At 42.9% G+C, this 21,472-nt stretch overlaps 1 protein-coding gene and 2 gene segments (V, D, J or C); 1 reads left to right on the top strand and 2 right to left on the bottom strand.

The window, feature by feature from the left end:
* LOC127235735 (ribose-5-phosphate isomerase) overlaps nucleotides 1-21,472 on the top strand; it is an 877,486-nt gene that overhangs the window by 501,316 nt on the left and 354,698 nt on the right. The window lies entirely within an intron of this gene.
* On the bottom strand, nucleotides 14,821-15,343 carry LOC127235865 (immunoglobulin kappa variable 1-39-like). The segment is given in 2 exon segments: nucleotides 14,821-15,143; nucleotides 15,264-15,343. Coding segments are annotated over 2 exon segments (372 nt in total).
* On the bottom strand, nucleotides 19,884-20,439 carry LOC127235867 (immunoglobulin kappa variable 1-16-like). The segment is given in 2 exon segments: nucleotides 19,884-20,266; nucleotides 20,385-20,439. Coding segments are annotated over 2 exon segments (438 nt in total).

Here is a 21,472-nt window from a genome sequence, read left to right on the forward strand (position 1 = left end):
GCAGTGTGGTCCTAGATGTCATCATGGCACCTAGAGGCAGTGCACAGCACTCAGATCTCTATGGCCACAACTATAGCATGACCCTCAGACCTCCGACTGGCCTCAGGTGACAGTCCAGTCCCCTGGAATTTGCATGACCTTTGGTTTAAATAGGAGCTATAGACATCAACAGAGACCCTGGCTGTGGCAGGGCCACAGATCCAGTCATGGGCTCAGATGTCACCACAGCTCCAGGGGGCAGCATGGGCCACTCCAATCAGCATGGCCACATTGACAGTATGGCTTTTGGACACCACCATGGACTGCAGTGGCTGAGCAGACACCGGGCATCTGCGCATCCTACAGTGGTTACAGAAGCCATGGACATCAACACAGGACTTGGTTGTTGTTGGACCACAGAACCCAGTCATGGCCCTTGGCAACAGCTCAGGCATGGGTGTCATCATGTGCCCTGCTGGCAGCACAGGCCACTCAGATCAACATAGCCCCTGTGGTGCCATGACCCCTTGATACTAAAGTGGCCAAATGTGGGAGCGTAGGCTCCGAGCATTCTTTGGTGGCAATAAGGGGTATGGATGTTAATCCTGGCTGCAGATTCTGGCTGCAGTAGGAACACAGAATGAGACAAAGCCTTAGACAGTAGCCCAGGCCTGGACCTCACCCTGTCCCTAGGTGGCAAGCAGGCTACCCACAACAGCCTGTTCCTTACCACATTCACTTCTTCAGATCTGCCTCTTTTCACAGCATATGACCGTTCTGTTTCTCTCTTTTTTTAATTTAATTTTTTTATTTAATTTATTGTTTTACATGTTGATCCCAGTTCCCTCTCCCTCCCTCCCTCCCTTTTACTCTCTGCCCCCTCACATGTGCCCTGACCCCCCTCCCCTCCCATCTCCCCACCCCAATTCCACATGTAAGGCAATCATCCAGTTGGGGTCATGTAGGTCTGACAGGTCATGTGAAGTAGGGACTAGGGCTTCACTCCTGTCTCTAGGTTAATGCAGTTATCCCTCCTTGGGGGATGTGTTCGCAAGGTCCTTTTGTGCACCAGGGATACATCCTGGCTCTACTGTCTGAGGTCCCTTAGACTGCTCAGTCCTTCTGGCTGAGACCCATATTCAGGGGGGCCCGAGTCAGTCCCATGCTGGCTTCCCAGCTATCAGTCTGGGGCCCTTAGCTCCTCCTTGTTCAGGTAAGCTGTCTCTATGTGTTTGTGCAACCTGGTCTTGTTCTCTTCTCTGTATCTGGATTCTAGTTCGACTCAGTGTTTATGTATGGGTGTTCGCTTCTGTATTAGATGAGGGCTCTATGGATAAGTTAGTTGTTGATCTCACTATCAGGGAAGGGCATTTATGGTAGCCTTTCCACGGTTGCTCAAATTGTTAGTTGGCAGCAGTCTTGTAGGTCTCTAGACCTTTCTTTAGGTTCAGTGTTCTCTTCAAACCAATAATGGCCCCCTCTTTTATGTTCTCTCCCCCCCCCCTCTCTCTCTCTCTGCCTCTCTCTTCTGTCTTCAAACGGGGACAGCTTGTGTTGGCCAGGAATCGAACCGGGTCAACTGCTTGGAAGGCTGCTCTGCTCACCACTATCCCACCAACACCCTACCCTGTTTCTCTTTTCTCCTATTTCTCGACCACATGTTTGCTCAAAGTGATGTCACCTACCCATCCAGCTCCACAGGGCACCAGGCAGGCCTGCAGATGACTTCAAAGTTCAGACTGTGAGAACCCACGCTGGCCCCTGAGTGTTTCACCGACCTCAGTGTGGCGCCAGGCTTGCCAGTGAACGCTTTCAGCCAGCCCATATGTTGTCGAGAAGTTGTTTGTGGTCTTCTCTGAGAAACATTATTGTCCTCCTCTGTTACAGATGTACAGTGAAGTATCCAAGATTCTTAAGCCTTTGACAATGTTCTACTGAGTGTGCTTCACATAACTCTCATGGTTCGGCTTAGTGCTTACACTGCATATTCTAAAGATCAAGTTCTCTTATGTGCATTGCTTTGCTAAATGAGTATTCCCTGTGGTGGAATATTATTCTAAGATGTGTTATATTTGGAGCACATTAGACCTGCCTACCCACGCGGGACCACCCTGAATACCCACCTGCCTGATCTCTGACCCCCACTGCCAATCCTCTGCTGGAGTTAGGGCCCCTCCCAGAGACCTGCCTATCCCGTGGGAACCATCCTGAGTCTCTGCCTGCTGGATCTTTGACCCCCATCACAGAGCCTCTGCTAGAGGCCTCAGCTGGACAGTGCTAGGCCCTGGCCAGATCTGCCTATCAGCAAGGGGCCAATCTGAGTCCCTGCCTGCAGGTTCTTTCACCTCCATCACCTGGTCTCTGCTAGAGGCCCCTCCCAGAAATCAGCATATCCCCTAGGGACCATCTTGAGTCTCTGACTGCTGGATCTTTGACACCCAGGGATGGTGTGACACCCAGGCCTCTGCTGGAGAGAGAAACTATAAAAGAGGGAGCCTTTATAGGTTTGAAGAGAAAACTGAACCTAGAGAACCTTGTAGGTCCAGACACCTACAAGACTGACCCCAACTAATAATTTGAGCAACAGTGGAAAGGCTACCATAAATGTCCTTCCCAATAGTGAGATTGACAACTAACTTATCCACCATCATGGAGCCCTCACCTAATAGCTGATGGAAACAGAAGCAAACACCCACAACTAAACACTGAGCCAAAATGGAATCCAGATGCAGAGGAGCAGGACAAGACCAGGCGGCAGAACACATAGAGACAGCTGACCTGAACAAGGAGGAGCTAACGGGCCCCCAGACTGATAACTGGGAATCCAGCATGGGACTGACTCAGATCCCCTGAACATGGGTCTCAGCTAGAAGGCCTGAGCAGTCTAAGGGACCTCAGACAGTGGAACCAGGATGTATTCCTGGTGCACAAAAGGACAACAATGAACCTATCCCTAATTACAAAAGACAGATTAACAGAATGGATGCAGGAACAGTGACACTTGCAAACATGAGGATTATCTTAGCACCCAAACACTCCATTTGTTTGGGTTATGTACACACATTCAATGCTGCCTGAGACCTTTCCAGAATATATCATGGGCATATATATACCCACACTGAAAAATACTAACAATCTGCTAGCAAGTGGGCAGAACTGACTGCATAATCAGTTCTGAGTGTAAAACAGATGTCTCATCCCCTTAGAGAACTCCAAACATGGACAGATTCTATATAGTCTTACTCTGGCTATGTCTGGTCATGTGGTTTTTGCAGCCTAAATTGGTTTGGATGATAAGACTATCTCTGTCCAGGAATCAATAAATATTCTTTTTTTTTCCTCTAATAATTTGGTAACTGAGATACATAAACAATACACCTGTGCTGGAAGAGAATCCTTGTCCTTGTAATCAACACCACCACAGAGCTTGTGTTTAGTAACTAAAGGAAAGAGACACTGGTACCCTAAGTGGTTTGAATAACATTTTCCTAGTTCAAATGTTATTGTGCTTTTAAATTAGCTTGAATGGACAGTACAACATTGGAGGAAATCTTTGTCTGGTGAGTTAGAAACAAATCAGATCATGATGACAAAAATGTATTAAGATTTTAATTTTTCAAGTGACAATCTTTGCTTCACTAATTGAGAAATGTTATCTCCATATATAGAGACCACACAGAATTTTCAGTCTTCACCTGGGGTGGAAAGTCCTGGAATAAATGAAAAAGACAAACTATCAGAGAAAAACATATGACGAAAGAACATATGTTGCATGAATAGATGACAAAAGGGAACTGGATATATTCATTTGCTAACATGGAGTTTAAAAAACTGAAAGACGAGACTATTACATGAGGAGTGAATTTCAATAGACTATATTTTTCAGCTGGCTTGGATACTAAATATATTACTACAAGAGTGACATGATATCAGGATGAACTTTGATTCCGTCTTTATTTCTGTTGTCTCTGATTGCTGAGTGGCCTCCCCATACCATCACCCTGTTGTAGAAGCAATGACAATGCTGTGGCAATTGACTTGCCTGGAAATGGATCCCACTTGAGAAAGTGCTAGTGGTCCAAAGCCCTCAGCTCCAAATGCTTATCCTTTGTCCTCCAACTTCTTACACATATGCAGTGTGCTGTGCTCCTCACCCAACAAGATACACATTTATCATCTGGGCCATTCCATGCAAAGATATTTTTGTTAGTGTTTGTATCACTATGAAAGGATCATGTATACCTTGAAGACATAAATGAACTCCAATATACTTAGGCCCCACCCTGGTGATGTTGGATATAACGTAAGTTCTGATCTTCTTTGACTGAATGTTTCTGGGACCCATTGAAGCTCACTTGGAAACCCCATAGATGAGGAGCTATAGAACTTGGCCTGGGGGGTGGGTAGCTGCTGATAGTGTCACCAGGATTTATCCCAGGTATATGACTGGCTTTTTTGGAGCTCTTTCCCTATAGTGGAATACCTTGCTCTGACTTATACAGGAGGTAGGGGCTTGGTCCTACCTCAACTTGGTATGCCAGACTTTGTTGCATCATCAAGAAAGACCTTACTCCCTCTGAGAAATGGATGGGGGTGGGAAGTAAGTGAGGTGGGGGGAGGTGGGGGAAGGGGAGGGAGGAGAAACTGGGGTTGATATATGAAATGAACAATAATTTTTAAATAAAAAAGAAAACCAAGGAAATAAGGAAGCAAATATTCACTAGAAAGAGTGAGACACATACTGTGATCCTCTTGCTGTTTTGGTTAAGGACTACAGGGAGCGCACACAGTAAATAGAGACCAACACAGCTCCCTTTGGGGATGAGCTGCTGTCATCACTAACGTCTGACAGCATAGAGAAATTTGTTAAAGTGAGAAAGGGTATAGGAGAATTTTATTTTAGTGTCTCTTCCTCGTGTTCCTGCTCCTCTTCTTTCCCTTCTGATTCTCCACTTTCAGTACATTGTGCTGCATCATCAACTAGCTGAATGTATTTCATAAGACAAAGACCATACTAGCATTATACACTATCCACATAGTTCATCCTTCTGACAATCAGGAAGAATCGCATAATTATCTCCATAGGGTCTTAAAAATCAGTTCTATAGGAGTCACTAGATATTTGTGATACATTTCTAAGGAAGCAAAGCATAGTGACAAAATTATCTTACTGTCCTGTGCTGTTTATAAAGTTCAAGCACATAAAATATCCAGTAAAAAAATTGCTGGGCATTTTATACCTCAGGTTATAAATGAGACCAAAATATCTGTTGTCACCGCTTGTGTCTAAACTAATAGCATGATATACAAAATATAGCAAGAAATGACAATTAAAGATATTAAATAATATATTTCCTAATAGATCAGTACACAAATTCAAAAAGAAGGAATATCAACATAAATATTAAAGAGTAACTACAATAAAATCTCTACATACACTAAGGGTAACACAATCTCCCTTGACCATACAAGTGAATACTAAAAAGTATTTCGATGTGTATGACTATTTTGCCTACATGTTTGTAACATTATGTGCATCTGTGGTACCCTAAGAGAACAGAAAAGCGTACTGTGTCTCCTGGAACCAAAGTCAAACATAGCTGTGGGTCACTATGTGGGTGCTAAGAATCAAACCAAGATCCTCTTCAAGAGCAGCAGATGCTATTTAACCTCTGGACATTCTCTAGAGCTCCGTGAACCACTTTTAAATGTACATTTTCTCCAATTGGCACATAAACTCGATGTAATGTAACTCATAATCCTGAAGGTGTTTCTAAGGTTGACTAATACAGTTGAGAATTTATGTAGAAAGTCAGACAACAAAACTAAGAAAATCTGAAGCCTCTAAAAATGGTATTCTATCTTCTGACATGGTTGTTCTCTTTCATAGAAGATTATAGCAATTAAGTCTATGTGTACTGTAGGCATACATAAAGTTGGTTAGATGAATGGGATATCATAAAGAGACAGGAAACAGATCTTACCCACACACAATTTCTAAAGCAAATAAAAAGAATAAAGTATAGATCACTGTTCCATTGTTGTGCTTTTTTTTTTTTTTTTTTTTTTTTTTTTTTGAGACAGGGACTCTCTGTGTAGTCTTGGCTGTCATGCAACTCTCTGGAGGCCAGGTTGGCCTTGAACTCACAGAGATCCTCCCGCCTCCACCTCTCAAGTGCTAGGATTAAAGGCATGTGCCACTACCACCAGCGCTTGTGTTATTTTTAAAACTACTCTCTGGAACATCAGTTCTTCATTAATGCCTCTTATGGGAGCATGTTTAAAGCAATCTTTTATAATCTGTATGATGTCATATTGATTTGGGGGGGTTCTTTTGAAGACAGGGTTTCTCTGTGTAGCTTTGTAGACCAGGCTGGCCTTGAACGCACAGAGATCTGTCTGCCTGCCTCTGCCTCTCAGAGTGCTAGGATTAAAGGCATGTGCCAGTTGTATCAACACTCACCACCAGAATTTGAAGACACAGCAGAGGATCATGATTAGACAGCCTTCCCTTTCTCTGACATTTGTGCTCTAGCTTTTGTAAGAAAACCAGGAGTCATTTCTTCTGCCAGTTTCTTTCAGTAATATTTCTCTGCCCTTTAAATATTGGCACTTAGAAACTAATTTTTTATATTTAAATAATGGATTCTGAAATATTCACAAAAGGTTTCTCTGTTCTGTGAGTCCAAGCTGGGGATACAACTAACTCCTCAAAGGGAATGGGTGTGTCCTCTGTTAAAGCAGAAAATACAATGTCGAAGAAGGACAATATTTAGGGTACAGAGAGGAATTTTAAGGATTTAAAAAAAATAACTCCATGAACTTTGATTTAAAAAAAAACAAATACTGTGACAGCTGAGAAGAGTTTCAGTAAACTATGCATGAGGAGGAGCAGCTGGGGTGGCCCAGCCTCTCACTTCTGCTTCCGTGGAAGTTTGTGTTATGACTTGTATCACCGTGGGAGGATACTCATTGTATTGTAGACAGTAGTAAGATGCAATGTCTTCAGACTCTAGGCTGCTGATGGTGAGAAAATAATCTGTGCCAGACCCACTGCCACTAAACCTCGATGGGACATCATCTGCCAAGTCGGATGCACCATAGATCAAACTCTTAGGCGTTTCCCCTGGTTTCTGCTGGAACCATGCTAACCAACCATTAATGCCTGGACTTGTCCTGCACGTGATGGTGACTTTGTCTCCCAGCGATGCAGAGAGGAAGGATGGAGATTGAGTCACCTGGATGTCACATCTGGTACCTGGGAGTGGAGACATAATAAATACCCACATAGTTAAGAGGTCCTCCCCCAAATGCCAGTCAACAATAATAACTGGGTAACAGGGGAATTCCCATTTTATTCACTTTTTACCTGAAAGACAAAGAAATAGGAGCCCAAGGAGCTTAGCAGGGGCCCTCATGTCCATGCTGAGTCCTGAATGCAATGACAACTTCACAGGGTGTGACTGGTATATGAAGAAGTTCTCAAGGCTGTGCAGTGAGCTGATGCAAATCTTTGGGATCCAATTAGTGCTGGGCACAGCTGCAAGGTTTACTTATCTCAGTCAGTAACTGAACACAAACCCAGTGTCCCCATATGCCCAAGATCAGACTACATAGATACATCTAAAGGTAACATATTTAAAAAAAATTTAAACTATACATAACATTTGTAATATATGTAAGATCTGTTTTTGAATAATAAATTTCAAAGATACACAAATATACTGCTGTAATGGAATATACAACAGAGAAGGGAATATTAAATCTTTAACTTACTCAAATAATTCTGATTAGTTCTGTTCTCCTTGGGAAGTATTTGTGGGTTTAGATTAGCCATTTCTATACATTTAAAGGAGATTTATCAGGATGGCTTTAATGTATTAAAAAAATAAGATTTTACAGCTTTACCCATGCTTAGTATGGTACAAACACAGAAATTACATGGCAGGGGCACATACAATACCTTGATCCCCCCAAAATGTGTGTCACTTGTAGTCCTGACTCCATATGAAGATGGAGGGATACTTTCATACTGACAGACTAGGTTGCACATTTTTCTTCATTTGGAATCTTTCCTATTTGCTCTTTTCTACCATTTGCTAGTATTTTCCACGATTCCTCTTCAGAAAGGGTTGATTAGAGATGACAGACTTGAATATTATAACAGAAAACATTACTACTTCACACATAACTCTGCTGTGTATTACCGATAATAATTTGCCCTTTCACTCAAGCAGTAACTAGAGACAAAATACTGATTTGGTTTCAGCTTCACTCTCTTCATGTGAGTTTCAGTCTGCAAACAAACATGCAGGGATGTTGGGGTATTCTTATAACACATGGATTTGAATACCGCACGCCTTAGCCAGCCAAACTTATTTGTCACCAGAAGAAGTAAAGCCTATGTATTCTTCAGTACCCATGCCCTGGAGCTTGGGAATCCCAGGGCTGTTTAAGAATAACTGTGAAAGGCTAGGCAGCGCTGCAGCCTGGGCCTGACTCAGCTGATTTTCCAGCATCTGGTCTTGAGTGGTGGGTATGGACAAATACCTTGTCCTAAGGCAGTTTCTTTGGGATACAGGCCAGCCTCCCCATCAGGAAAACCACACAGCAGCTTTTGGTGGATGGATAGCAGTGCTGACTCCTCTGCCTCTTCACTTCACTCTCTTTCTGCTGATTTCTTCCAGCTGCATCTTCGTCTCTCTTTGATCTCTGAGTCTTGAAAGGCAGCTCTGCCTTCTCACATGATAGCCAAGGATATGGAGGAAGTCTCAGTCAGGACACCAGTATATGATAAGAGGAGGGTGACAGTTCCTCTTAACCTAAAGCGACAAGCAAATCATTACTACACAGGACATCTGTGGTCTGGATTCTCACCACACCCCTTTAATGATGTGTTCTGAAAATATTAACATTTAGCCACAGAAAACTAATGGAAAACACTGTCTTTGCCTTCTCTGTGTATGTGGTTTTCCATAATATTCCAACATTTCTAGAATTCTTATCAGTGGGTATCATTGTGGACACATAATGGCTTTACTTTAATTAACCAGAATTAACCTTGGCTATAAAGCCTTGTTTGCCAGCTGTGAATAACTGAGAAAAAAATTGAAAAAAATGAGTTTTGTCTCACGGAATCCCAGGCAGGTCCATGTACATCATGACACCAGTATACTGTTTCTGAGCCTGTGATGAGGTAGAGCACGGTGGTACAGGGTATGTGAAGCAGAACAGCTACTTCTGACATGATTTCAGCTGTAAAGTTATAAAAAAAAAATTGTGAAGAGAATCTGGGAAGGGCTGTAACCATGGGATTCCTGCCATTTATTGAGGGTGATAACCTGGGTGAACCTAGGCTGTGCTCCATATAAAGAGCATGTCTCAAAAAAAGAAAGAAGGAAGAGAAAGCAGAGAGCAAGCTCTCCACTTTCAACACACAATGGAAAGGGGGGAGCATTCTCATTTGTAAAAAAAAAAAAAAAAAAAAAAAAAAACATGGCAGAAAAACCACAAACAGTACCTGAATGAAAGCAAGATCCTAACCACAAACAATAAGTAATGAGTCCTCGGGTACTGTGTGTTATAATGAATGCAGCACATGGTGGGACCGTGTCCGTTCCACCCTGGGTGAAGGACAAACATGGCAGGCAGACAAAGCCTAAGTGTGAAGTTTTACTGGGGAAAGGGAAGGGAGAACAGAGAGAGAAGAGAGGGGGAGGGAGAGATGCAGAGGGGGGGAGGCAGGGGGAAGGGAGGGAGAGAAGGAGGGAGAAGCAGCAAAAGTTCTGTTTGTTCCTTCAGAGGAGCAAGAAAGAGAGCCAACGTGGGTGGTGGCTTCCTTTTTTTTTAATTTATTTAAATTAGAAAAATATTATTTTACATATCAATCCCAGTTCCCTCTCTCATCCTTCCATGCCTCCTCCCCCAAAGGGCCCCCATCCCATCCCCCATCCACTCCCCAGGAAGGATGAGGCCTTCCAGGAGGGATCATCAAAATCTGTCAAGTCTTTTAGGCAGGGCCTAGGCCCTCCCCTGTGTGTCTAGGCTAAGGGAGTATCCCTTCATGGGGAATGGGCTCCCGAAGTCGGGCACTAGGGATACATCCTGGTTCCACTGCCAGAGACTCCATAGACTTTCCAGGCCCCATAGCTGACACCCTTGTTTAGGGGGCCTGGTTTCGTCCTATGTTGGCTCCCCAGCTGTCAGACTGGGGTCCTTGAGTTCCCACTTGCTCAAGTCAGCTGTTTCTGTGGGTTTTCCCGTTTGCTCATTACTCTTTCCAAAGAGAGGGAGTTTTCCTCGTAAAAGGACATTTGCACCAGCATGCAGACCATGTAGTGACATAGCAGCCATAGTCCTGCCTGAATGCATCCTGCCGCGTGACAGGGCATAGGCCGGCATAATACCTGAATCCCAACACCATGTCTACCATGCAGAGCACATAGTGGTTGACATGAACTCAGACAAGTTTGGAAAGCCCTAAATGTATGACTTTGTCCTCTCTCACCACATGATCCCTGCCTTAGATTGGCTTCGTCTTTTGCCTAAAGTTTTCATCAAAGATACTGAATGTTCTTGGCATGTATTCCTGGTTGTTCTTTTGTTACAGTTATAGGAATAAAGCTGGAGAAGGGGGGGATGGTCCCGAGTGAGGGTCCCAAGGTAAGGGACCACGTGCGAGAGCATAGCAGGTTCCACAGCCGGTGAGGGTGACCGAGGCAGAGGGTGTAACACCCCAGGCAGATAGAGCTTGAGTGAGGAGTTTATTTAAAAAGGGGAGTGAGGGGGGAAAGAAGAGATATAGAGTCACCAGGAACAGAAGAGAGAGAACAGGAGAGAGAGAACAGGAGAGAGAGAACAGGAGAGAGAGAGAGAGAGAGAGAGAGAGAGAGAGAGAGAGAGAGAGAGAGAGAGAGAGAGAGAGAGAGAGAGAGAGAGAGAGAGAGCGCTCAGAGGTGGAAAGCAAAAGAGAAAGCAAAAGTGAAAGAGAGCCTAAGTGGGCGGGGTCTGACTTTTAAAGGGTCTTTTGCACCTGCCTGCAAACTAGTACTCATGGAAGCCTGGGCTGACCGGAGCACTGCCTGAGTGCATTCTGCCAGGTGACAGGGGCAGGCCAGCGTAATGCCTGAATACTAACATGTCTTCCTAAGGAACTGCTGTATCCTTTGCTTCATCCTCAGAAATCTAGCCATTGCCTCCAGGAACTACCTTCAGGGATTTCAAACGTAAAATATAGTGTCTGGTCTCAAAGACAGCACTATGATATGGCTCTGCTTCTTCAGGATTATTCTACGGTACTAGTAGTGAATGGGACTGGGAAGCCTGAGGACAAACCCTAATTTGCATAAAGTGCCAGATGTCTATGATAAGGCTTCAAGCACAAGACATAGTTATCATATGCTCGTCAGGGAAGGCTTCTAGCAGTAATCTGTGACATCAGGCATCTTGCTTAGAGAGAGCTTTAGGGACCAGGGACATTTTCCAGATAAGGGCATGTAAAGGCAGAGAACAGGAATCTTTGCTGGTGAGGGAGGGAGTCTCCATGTTGTAGAGCTCTTGGAGTAAGTTGCCAGGCCATGATAGACTGCAACCTCTGTCAAGCCACAAGGCCTTCCAACACTCTGAGATCTTGGCTGCAAGGAACCTTCCTACCTTTCAGCACATACCACACACACTTCCTTTCATTAGCCCTCTGTGTTCTCCTGTGTTCCATGCTTTGTAATCCTCGGTTGCTTCTGCTAAACATATTTGTGTGCAGCACGGCTGGCAGTATAACTAGTTATTGTTTTCCTGAAATGACTGCACCTGGAAGAAAAAAAATCTCCTTGCATTTTTACCCCAGTTGCACTACAGATCTTGGCTTCATCCACTGCTACCCTTACTTCAGCCCTGTTAGCATGTCCCTTCATCTTTAACTTTTCAAAGTGAAATATATTTTCACTACACACAACCTCTTTTACTTTTCCCCGTTTATACCCAATCATGATCTTTCTACAGACTACACTCTTGTCTCTCCCTTTAATCTCTGCACAGGAGAGATTAATATCCCTGTTAAATGGAACTCACCAGCTCTTAAGGGGGTCCAGTTCATTCCACTTACTCAGCCAACTGCTGGGTCTATCTGTCCATGAATGTCCAGTACTCCTGGCCTTCCCCCTGACAACCCTGTCAATGTAGATCCACACCCTGCTAAATCTTTACATATTGACTGACCCCTTTCTGGGGTTATACAGATTACAGTCTCTTTCAGGTTTATCAGCTTTCTCCAGGCTCTATTGCCCCCTAATTTTTCCTTATTCCTGAATGATGAACTATTATTCTACTCCAACTTATCAACTATGTTGGCATCCTTGAAATTCTGACCAAAATTCATCCCTGCCAACTACCCACATCCCATTGTAGCAAAACAGGGAATATTGCCCTGTTGGGAGCTGTTTCTGTAGGGCTGCAATCAGAACCAGCTGAGCGGCCCTGGGTCCTTACCTGAGTCAGGAAGTGTGGATTAGGGAAAGGCTAGCTAATAGACTTAAGAGATGGAAACACAGGATAGTCGTCAGGAGGGCCAATTCAGATCCCTCCAAATTTAAGTAATCAACCAAAGGAGGGGTCAATCATAGAAGACTCTTTTCATCGAGAGTTCACAAGCAAGCTTGTCAGTGCTAGGTAACATGTGCTTTTACAGCTATGACAACCTCCTACAAAAGGAGAGGATCAATGGAGTTAAAATGGACTTTTAAAATTGGTCTGGAGTGTCTCCAATGGCTTTGGCTCTAAGTCTAAATCTGCTTTTCTAATCACATTGTATCTAAAGACTCAGAAGCATCACATCAAATCTCTGTCATAATGAGCTCTGACCTTTTACAGCCATAAACATTTGTATAGCATAGCAAAGGTTACAAACATCAATAATTCAAGTATACTCAGTAACAATAGTCATACAATTTGCTGGGTTACAATTATCATAAATTCAATTTGATAAAATGTCCTCATGACGAGTGGAGTATAAATAACTCCACAAGTCTGAACCTTTTCTTTTTCCCTATCTAAAGTCCAATGCTCCACTGCTTGTAAAGTCCAAACAATAGGTTTGAGATACCATAGTCCTTGTGTGCTGAGTATTAACTGCAAACTTTTGTCCATGTCCTGTTCAAATGCTGAAGAGGGGCATTTGCCATCCATCGTGTCCATAATAGTGTCCTAGATGAGTCCTTTTTTCTCCCAAAGGAAAAAACTAGCAAAACAAGTTCTTTGTCCCAGTATGTTGTGAAGTTGACTGCTAAAACTTCAGTCCTTAGCTGGGTCCAGGACAAAAACTCAAGGGTCTTGGAAGTTGGTGCAGCAGGCTTGTTGAGAAACTGGAAATATCCAATCAAACTGGAAGTCTTGAATCTTTCTCAAAAATCTCAAGCTAATTAGCAGGGGTGATTCGACCAGCCTGAACTGGTCCCAGACTCACTTCAGGCAGAGGGCAGGCGATGTGGCACAAAGATCAGGTGAGTGAGGCCTCAAGGTGGTCCTGCATGGATAGGCATGTCCAGTGTCAGAGCACACCCAGGAAGTTCCAAAGAGATGGAGGGTGTGTTAGGCCTGCACTCTGGCCCAGTGCTTACCCCTAGCAGCAGGCCCAGATGGACCAAGGGTGAGGGGAAGGCAGGCTCTGGGTGGTGTCCCTCTGAGGTTTTTTTTTTTTTTTTTAACATGTTAATAGACACATTTTGGTGTCCCCTGTGAGGAATATTTAATAAATGACTCACACAAATAATAACCAAGAAATCAAAGCACAGTAGTAGAAATGTAGAATGACTCACTTTATGAACAATTGCACCCTTAATGATTTAAATGAGCAAAAACAATTGTGTTTTGATGTTCATTTTTCAGAACAAAATGATTAGAAGGGCACATGAGTGTACTCCATACAAATGTATCCTCCAGATGGTCAAAAATGTGGCCAAAAACACCACTTTACATATCTCAGTCCACATTGGTGCTGTCTTCATGTAATAAAATAATTACGGAATTACTCCATTAATTATGATAGATTTCTCATAATCTGATCATCTCTGCAAAGGCCCTTGGAATAATTCTGTAAAGGTATTGTCTGTTAACATTTATCTCACTCTAGTTTGCTATAGAGTTGCTCAATAGAGATCCTCCCTGAAATTTGGAGTTAAAGAGGATTTTCACCAACTGTTAGCACATGTGCTAAACCATATTAGACAAGGATTGACCATATTAAACAAAAATTGACCATATTTGATAAGGAGGGCCTATAGCAAGTCACATGAAGACTGAAGCATAATCAGTGTCTCCTTGAACTTCTCAGACCTCTCCAAGGTCCACATGGTTAGGCAGTTTATTCCCTCTGTTGCGCACACTGAATACTGGCAGAGGACCAGAGAGAGAAGGATTAATATGCACTTTAATTGGCACTTTCTTTTTATGATAATATTTTTTATTTAAATTTGAAATGAGCTTGTTTTACATGTCAATCCCAGATCCCTCACCCTTCCCTCCCCCCTGTACCCCCACAACCCCCATCCCATCCCCTTTCTGCTACCCAGGGAGGGTAAGGCCTTCCATGGGGGGTCTTCAAAGTCTGTCATATCATAGGCCCTCCCCCATGTGTCTAGGCTGAGAGAGTATCTATGTGGAATGGGTTCTCAAAGTCCATTCATATATTAGGGATAAAAATTGATCCACGACCAGAGGCCCCATACACTGTCCATATCTGGGCACTTTCAAGCAAAACTGTTTCTTGATACACAATAGTCTGAGGGCATAAACACACAGGGAACAACAGCTGGCACAGCATAGCCTCCAACTTCTGCTTCCCTCAGTGGTTTATGTCATGGCATGTGTCACTGTGGGAGGAGTACTGTAATGCTGTAGACAATAATAAGTTGCAACATCATCAGGCTCCAGGCTGCTGATGCTTAGAGTGAAACTTCTCCCAGAATATTGGCCACTGAACCTTGATGGGACACCAGATTGCAAACCATTTGCATTATAGATCAAGAGTGAAGGAGATTGTCCTGGTTTCTGCTGGTACCAGTTCAGGTAATTGCTAATGCCCTGGCTTGCCAGGCAAGTGATGGTCACTTTTTCTCCTAGAGATGCAGACAGGAGGGATGGAGATTGTGTCACTTGAATGTCACATCTGGTACCTAACAGTAGAAAAACAAACAAAAAACAACACAATTAACAATGTTTAATGGGAATTTCCCGATTATTAGAGAGCGTAGGATCCTCTGGGCTGAATAAATGTTCTATCCTGTGCAACTTACCTGACAGCCACAGTAGCCAAATTGTCAGGGCCTGAGCAGGAGACTTCATGGCCAAGCTGTGTTCTGACTGGGACTGACTTCTGCAGGGACTGTGAACAGTCACCTAAGAATCTGTCAGTTAAGGGGATGCTCTGGGCTCATGCAAATCAGCTAAGTCTTCAGGCCTATGGACAGCTGCAGGCTTTGCTCAGTTCAGGAACGCCAGCAGTCTCAGTCTATAAGGACCCTATACCAGTTCTGAGAGACACACACTTCCTGCTGAAAACACTCCCTACCCTAGGGACTACAGGACATAATTAGTCCAGTGTTCTTTAAATAGAGTGGTTTGGTTTTCTCTTATTTTCTATTGTTTTTTTTTTCTTAATGCATGGATAAAAATAGACTTTTTATTCTAACTTTGAATATAGGATGGTCAGTTGGAGATTTAATTCTTTGGAAAATGCAAGAAATATAAGTTGGGGCCAAAGTGTTTTCTTTTTTCTTCTTGGGGGGTTTTATGTGATAAATCATCAGGACAAGCAATGGACAGAGATACAACTTTGAAAGTCAGATGCAGGGATATTGAAACATGAAAGCATAATGGTTATGTTAACATCAAAATACTTCACTGTGTTTGGGTTGTGGACACACACACCCAATACAATTGGCAGTCTGACACTCTTTCTAGAAAGTACTATGGACTTCTACAAGCATTGAAAAAGGCAACCAACAGCCTGCTAGCAATAAAGGAACTGACTGCAAACCAAGATCTGAACAGTGAGATAAATTACTCATTCCCTTAAAGACTTCCAAACATGGATAGATTCATTATTGTCATAGACTTCAATATTAATTGTATCTTGGATCCAATCCTCCAAAGGTGATGACCTTCCCTTCAAAATCCTAATTATTCTTTTGCATTGTGAATTAGCATTTTTAAACCATAGTTTCAAATATTATTTTTTTACCTTCAGTGTCTCATAGCATTCTATTTACTGATGAAGTAAATGTTTATAAGAATTCTATGCAGGCTTCCTTTGGGCCCTATATAACTTTTGTAAATGATTCAATTTTCTTTCCTACTTCTCCAATGCTGTCCCAAGCATTCAAAGCTGCTACACAATTAAAGGTAGTCAGCATATAGACATTGCCTTTCTAAAGTAGCATAATCTCCTTCTCCAAGAATTTGATCTTGGCAGATTTCCATACCTCTAGCTTTAGCCCATTGTTCAATAGTCATAGCCTCTTCTCTGAACCAGGTAGTCCATTGTAATTGTGATCTGGGCTCTAAAACAGCTTTAATTAAGTCTATCCAGTCTATATGGATAACTATTACAACTGACCACATGTTTATCATCTGCTTCACAAATGGTGAATGCATGTCATATGGGACTACTGCTTTTGGTACTTCCCTAAATCTAACATTGTTACAGACATCCAATTAGCATTTACAGAACCTTTACTTTTTTTAGGGGGGGTACTTCCTGTAAGATTACTGGATATATTTTCTTAAGACCTTAGATTATTCCTCTTTAACTTTATAATCCAATACTGAATTTGGTTCTGCATTAAATTCCTCAATCTGGATTTGAATACCTCTAAGGCCTAAGAACGTGACACTCATATCAACCAGCTTTTTTAGAGATAAACCAAGAATCATCAAAATGATAACAGTATATCAATCCCAGTTTAGTTGGTTATCTCACTTAATTGTTCCATTTTTAAATCATCTATTATGTAAGCATACGGAGACCTAGGTCTCTTCATTGTAACAGCATTTCCCATTTTTAATGTGTGAAAAAACTCTCTTTTCAAACTAATTTTTCCCTTAAGAATTCTCAAGAGTCTTACCAAATATGCAGTGTCAGTGAACTCTGAGGCATAGCAAGTCTGAATTGGAGAACAAGCTTGTGGCCTCAAGATGAGTGTGTCAGCCTAAGGAGAGGACTGTAGGGAAGCACAGAAGCCCATTGGGGTGGGAAGTGAGAGAGAGAGACAGAGAGAGATCTGTCTGATGAAATGCACATGGGATTGTTGGGAAGAGGAAACATGAGTGTCAGGAGTGGCCAGAGGGCAACAGCTAGCCAGTCTGGGGTAGCTAAGTCCTGTTGCTTTTGTAGCCCATGTGCCTCAGGAGTTTGGGTGTCACCTGAAGACTTTTTAGAGAGGGTACAGCAGAAGAATCACAAATGACTCAAACCCTTGTGGGGAAAACAAAAGAAAAACACAGCCAGGTGAACAGGGACTCCAGCAGGGAGTCTCAAGTGTAGCCCTGCCCTGGGTGGGTGGCTTCACAGGCAAACAGCCTTTTCATGAATTCGTACATTAACATTAGGTGCCAATTGTAACATGATTAGTAAAAACCCAAAGACCAGGCATTGGTGGTGTACAACATTAGTTCCAGTACTCGGGAGGCAGAGGCAGGCAGATCTCTGAGTTTGAGGCCAGCCTGGTCTACAAGAGCTAGTTCCAGGACAGGCTCCAAAGCCACAGAGAAACCTTGTCTTGAAAAACAAGACAAAACAAAACAAACAAACAAAAAATCCAAAGAAAGACCTAAGAGATCCATACAAAGTCCCTCACAGAAGGGGAAAGAATCTCCTGAGCATATTGGGGAGGGGAGTCCCGTGAGTGGAGAGGGAGTTAGGAGAAAAAGAAGGGGAGGACAGGAAAAGCATGTGGGCCCAGGAAGATTGAGTCAGGGACCAAATAGACGAGAGAAAAAAAAAAAAAAAGAAGAAAGAATGAAAGAAAAGAAAAAAAACAAAAAAGAAAAAAGAAAAAAGAGATAGAGTTATTATAGGTTTAAAGAGAAAACTGACTCTAGAGAAATGTCCAGAGACCTACAAAGATGACCCCCAACTAACAGTGTGAGCAACAGTGGAGAGGCTACCTTTAATGCCCTTCCCTGATAATGAGATTGATGACTAACTTATCTGCATAGAGCCCTCATCTAGTAGCTGATGGAAACAGAAGCAGACACCCACAGCTAAACACTGAGCCAAATTCCTGGAATCCAGTTGCAGAGAAGGAAAAGTGATAAGAAAAGGGTTCAAGACCAAGCTACGGAACCCCACAGAGACAGCTGACCTGAACAAGGGGGAGCTCATAGACCCCAGACTGATTGCTAGGAAACCATCGTTGGACCAACTCAGACTCCCTAAACATGGGTCTCAGTTAGAAGGTCTGAGCAGTCTAAGGGACCTCTGACAGTAGAACCTGGATCCCTGGTGCATGAAAGGACTTTGGGAGCACATTCTTCATGGAGGGATACTCCCTTAGCCTAGAGGCAGGAGGGAGGGCCTGGTCCCTACTCTATATGACTTGACAAATTTTGATGTTCCCTCCTGGAAAGTATCACCCTCCATATGGAGTTGGGTGGGGGGGATGGGATGGGAGGGGGTTGGGGGTCATGGGAGAGAGGGAGGGAATGGATATGTAAAATAAGAAAAAAATAATAAATATAAAAAAAGATATTGGGGTTCAAGCTGAAGATCAGAAAAGCAAAGCATGTCTATCTCAGACCAAAATAGGTGGTCCTGCGTCCGGGAATCCTCAGATAACAACATACACTTCACTGGTCTCACCGTGCCTCAGACTGCAATGCTGAGTTCCTGCCTCCTTCTGCCTTATACTCTTCCTCTGCCCAGACTTTACTGTCTCTACCTCCCTGGGATTAGAAGTGCTGGGATTAGAAGTGTGTGATCCCAGTGGCTGAGATGATAGGCATTGATAGGCATGAGCTCTATTACTCTTTAGATTGATTCACTGCCTTTGTGCCCTAAACCCTGAGACTAAAGGTGGAGCTAGCTGGTACAGCTTCTGGGATGAAAGGTGTATATCCCTGGCTCAATGGCTGTGACTAGCTTTGCATTTTGATCTCCAGTGGCTTTATTAAATCACGAATAATTTATCATCATATATGTGTGTACTGTAGATGCTTAGGTTTGTGGGTAGATGAAGAGAACATCATAAACAGACAGAAACTAGCTCTTAGCCCTATAAAAGGGATAGAGTGTAGATCACTGTTGTTGTATAACTTCTAAAATTATGTACGGTACCATGTTGAAGACAAAACTTTACTACCTTTATGATGTCATATAGACAAATCTATAGTCTAATTTTTCATACAGTGGGATTGAAAGTCACAGGAGTGTAGCTCGACATTGCCTGATTTTTGGAAGCTGCCAGTGGACATAGGAGTCAGAAGAACTTTCCGTGAAGAGCTGCAGATAGCTGAGAGCATCAACACACACTGCTGAAATTTCAAGATGCAGCATAGGATTGTGGGGAGGCTGCCCCCCCTTTCTCTGACACTAGTTCTCTAGCTGTTGTGAGAAATCAAGGAATACTTCCTACTGTCAGACTCTCTCAATAATATTTTTCTGCCCTTTAAACACTGTCACTTAGAAACTAAATTTATATATCTAAATAGTGTGTTCTAGAATGTTCTATAGGAGTTCAAGCTGGTGATTAACTCAGACTCCTCACTGAGAATGAGTGTGTCCGCTCTATAGACAATAAAAAAGTCATTGTTATTCTAGAGATAAGGTGGAAGTAAGATAGGGTAAAGAGATGGTAGTTTAGCTTCTGTTGGTTTTTCTGAAAGTCCTGTGACATCTGAGAAACACTTTCAGTGAGTTACTCATGAGGAGGAGCAGCTGAGGCAGCCTGGCCTCTCACTTCTGCTTCCGTGGAGGTTTCTGTTATGACGTGTGTCACTGTGGGAGGGTACTCATCATACTGGACACAGTAGTAAGATGCAACATCTTCAGACTCCAGCTTGCTGATGGTGAGAGAATAATCTGTGCCAGACCCACTGCCACTGAACCTCGATGGGACCCCATCATCCAAGTTGAATGCATGGTAGATCAGTCTCTTAGGAGCTTTCCCTGGTTTCAGCTGCAGCCAGCTTAAATAAGCACTAATGCCCCGACTTGCCCTGCAAGTGATGGTGACTCTGTCTCCCAGAGATGCAGACAGGAAGGATGGAGACTGACTCATCTGGATGTCACATCTGGTACCTAGGAGAAGGACATAATAAATTCCCACATAGATAAGCATAATACAGGACCTCCCCCCAATGCCAAACAACAATAATTACAGTGTAACAGTGAAATTCTCATTTTATTCTCTTTTTACCTGGAAACCAGAGCAATAGGAGCCCGAGGAGCTGAGCAAGGGCCCTCATGTCCATGCTGAGTGCTGACTACAGTGACAATGGCAGACAGTGTGACTGGTATATGAAGAAGTTCTCTGAGCTGTGCAGTGAGTGCATGCAAATCATTGGGATCCAGTTAGTGCTGGACACAGCTGCAAGACATGCTCATCTCAACCACTTCACAGAAGCCCATGGTCCACAGATGCCCATGTCAGACCACAGCCATGCCTCCAAAGGCTGCACTTCTCTTTCAAGTTTTAAAATCTTACATGGCCGTTCTAATGAATGTAAGCTCATTTTTGAGTAATATATTTCAAAGATATATTGGGGGAAAGTAGACAAATATCCTGCTGTGAGGGAACATACAACAGAGAGTATACTATTAAACCTGTAACTCACTCAAATAATTCTGATTGGTTAAAAAAAACAAATACTGCGCTTTCCTTGTGAATTTTGAGTACTCATTTCTTTAAATTGAAAACATAATTTATCAGAACATTTTTAATGATTTAAAAATAAGATTCTACATCTGTGACCATGCTTACTACGGTACAAAGAGAGGAATTACACAGTAGGTACCATACAACACCTTGATACAACAACATGTATCATGAAAATGGAGGTATTTTCATACTCACAGGCTAAACGGATTGTATCTTTTTATCAGTTTGGCATCCTCCATATTTGCTATTTTCTGCCATTTACTTCTATTTTCCACAGTTCTTCATTAGAAAGCATTGACTAGTGATGATAGACATGAATACTATACCAGAAAACACAACTACTCAATACATGCTCTGCTCTGTAGTACCAGTGATATTTTGACCTTACTCTCTTGAGCAGTAACTGGAGACGTTTTCCTGACTTATGTGACAGTCTCACTGTCCTCATGTGTGTCCCAGTCTCCAAACGAGAAGAAGCAGACGCGTTTGTGCACACTTATAAGACAAACATTGGGATACAGATGATCACGCACCTATATCTTTGCCTGGGCCATCCAGCCTTATTTATCCTGAGAAGTAGAATCTATCAGACTTCAGTACCCCTGTCCTAGAGCCTTGGAATCCAG

This window comes from Phodopus roborovskii, unplaced genomic scaffold (assembly GCF_943737965.1).
Source record: "Phodopus roborovskii unplaced genomic scaffold, PHOROB, whole genome shotgun sequence".
Classification (NCBI taxonomy): domain Eukaryota; kingdom Metazoa; phylum Chordata; class Mammalia; order Rodentia; family Cricetidae; genus Phodopus; species Phodopus roborovskii.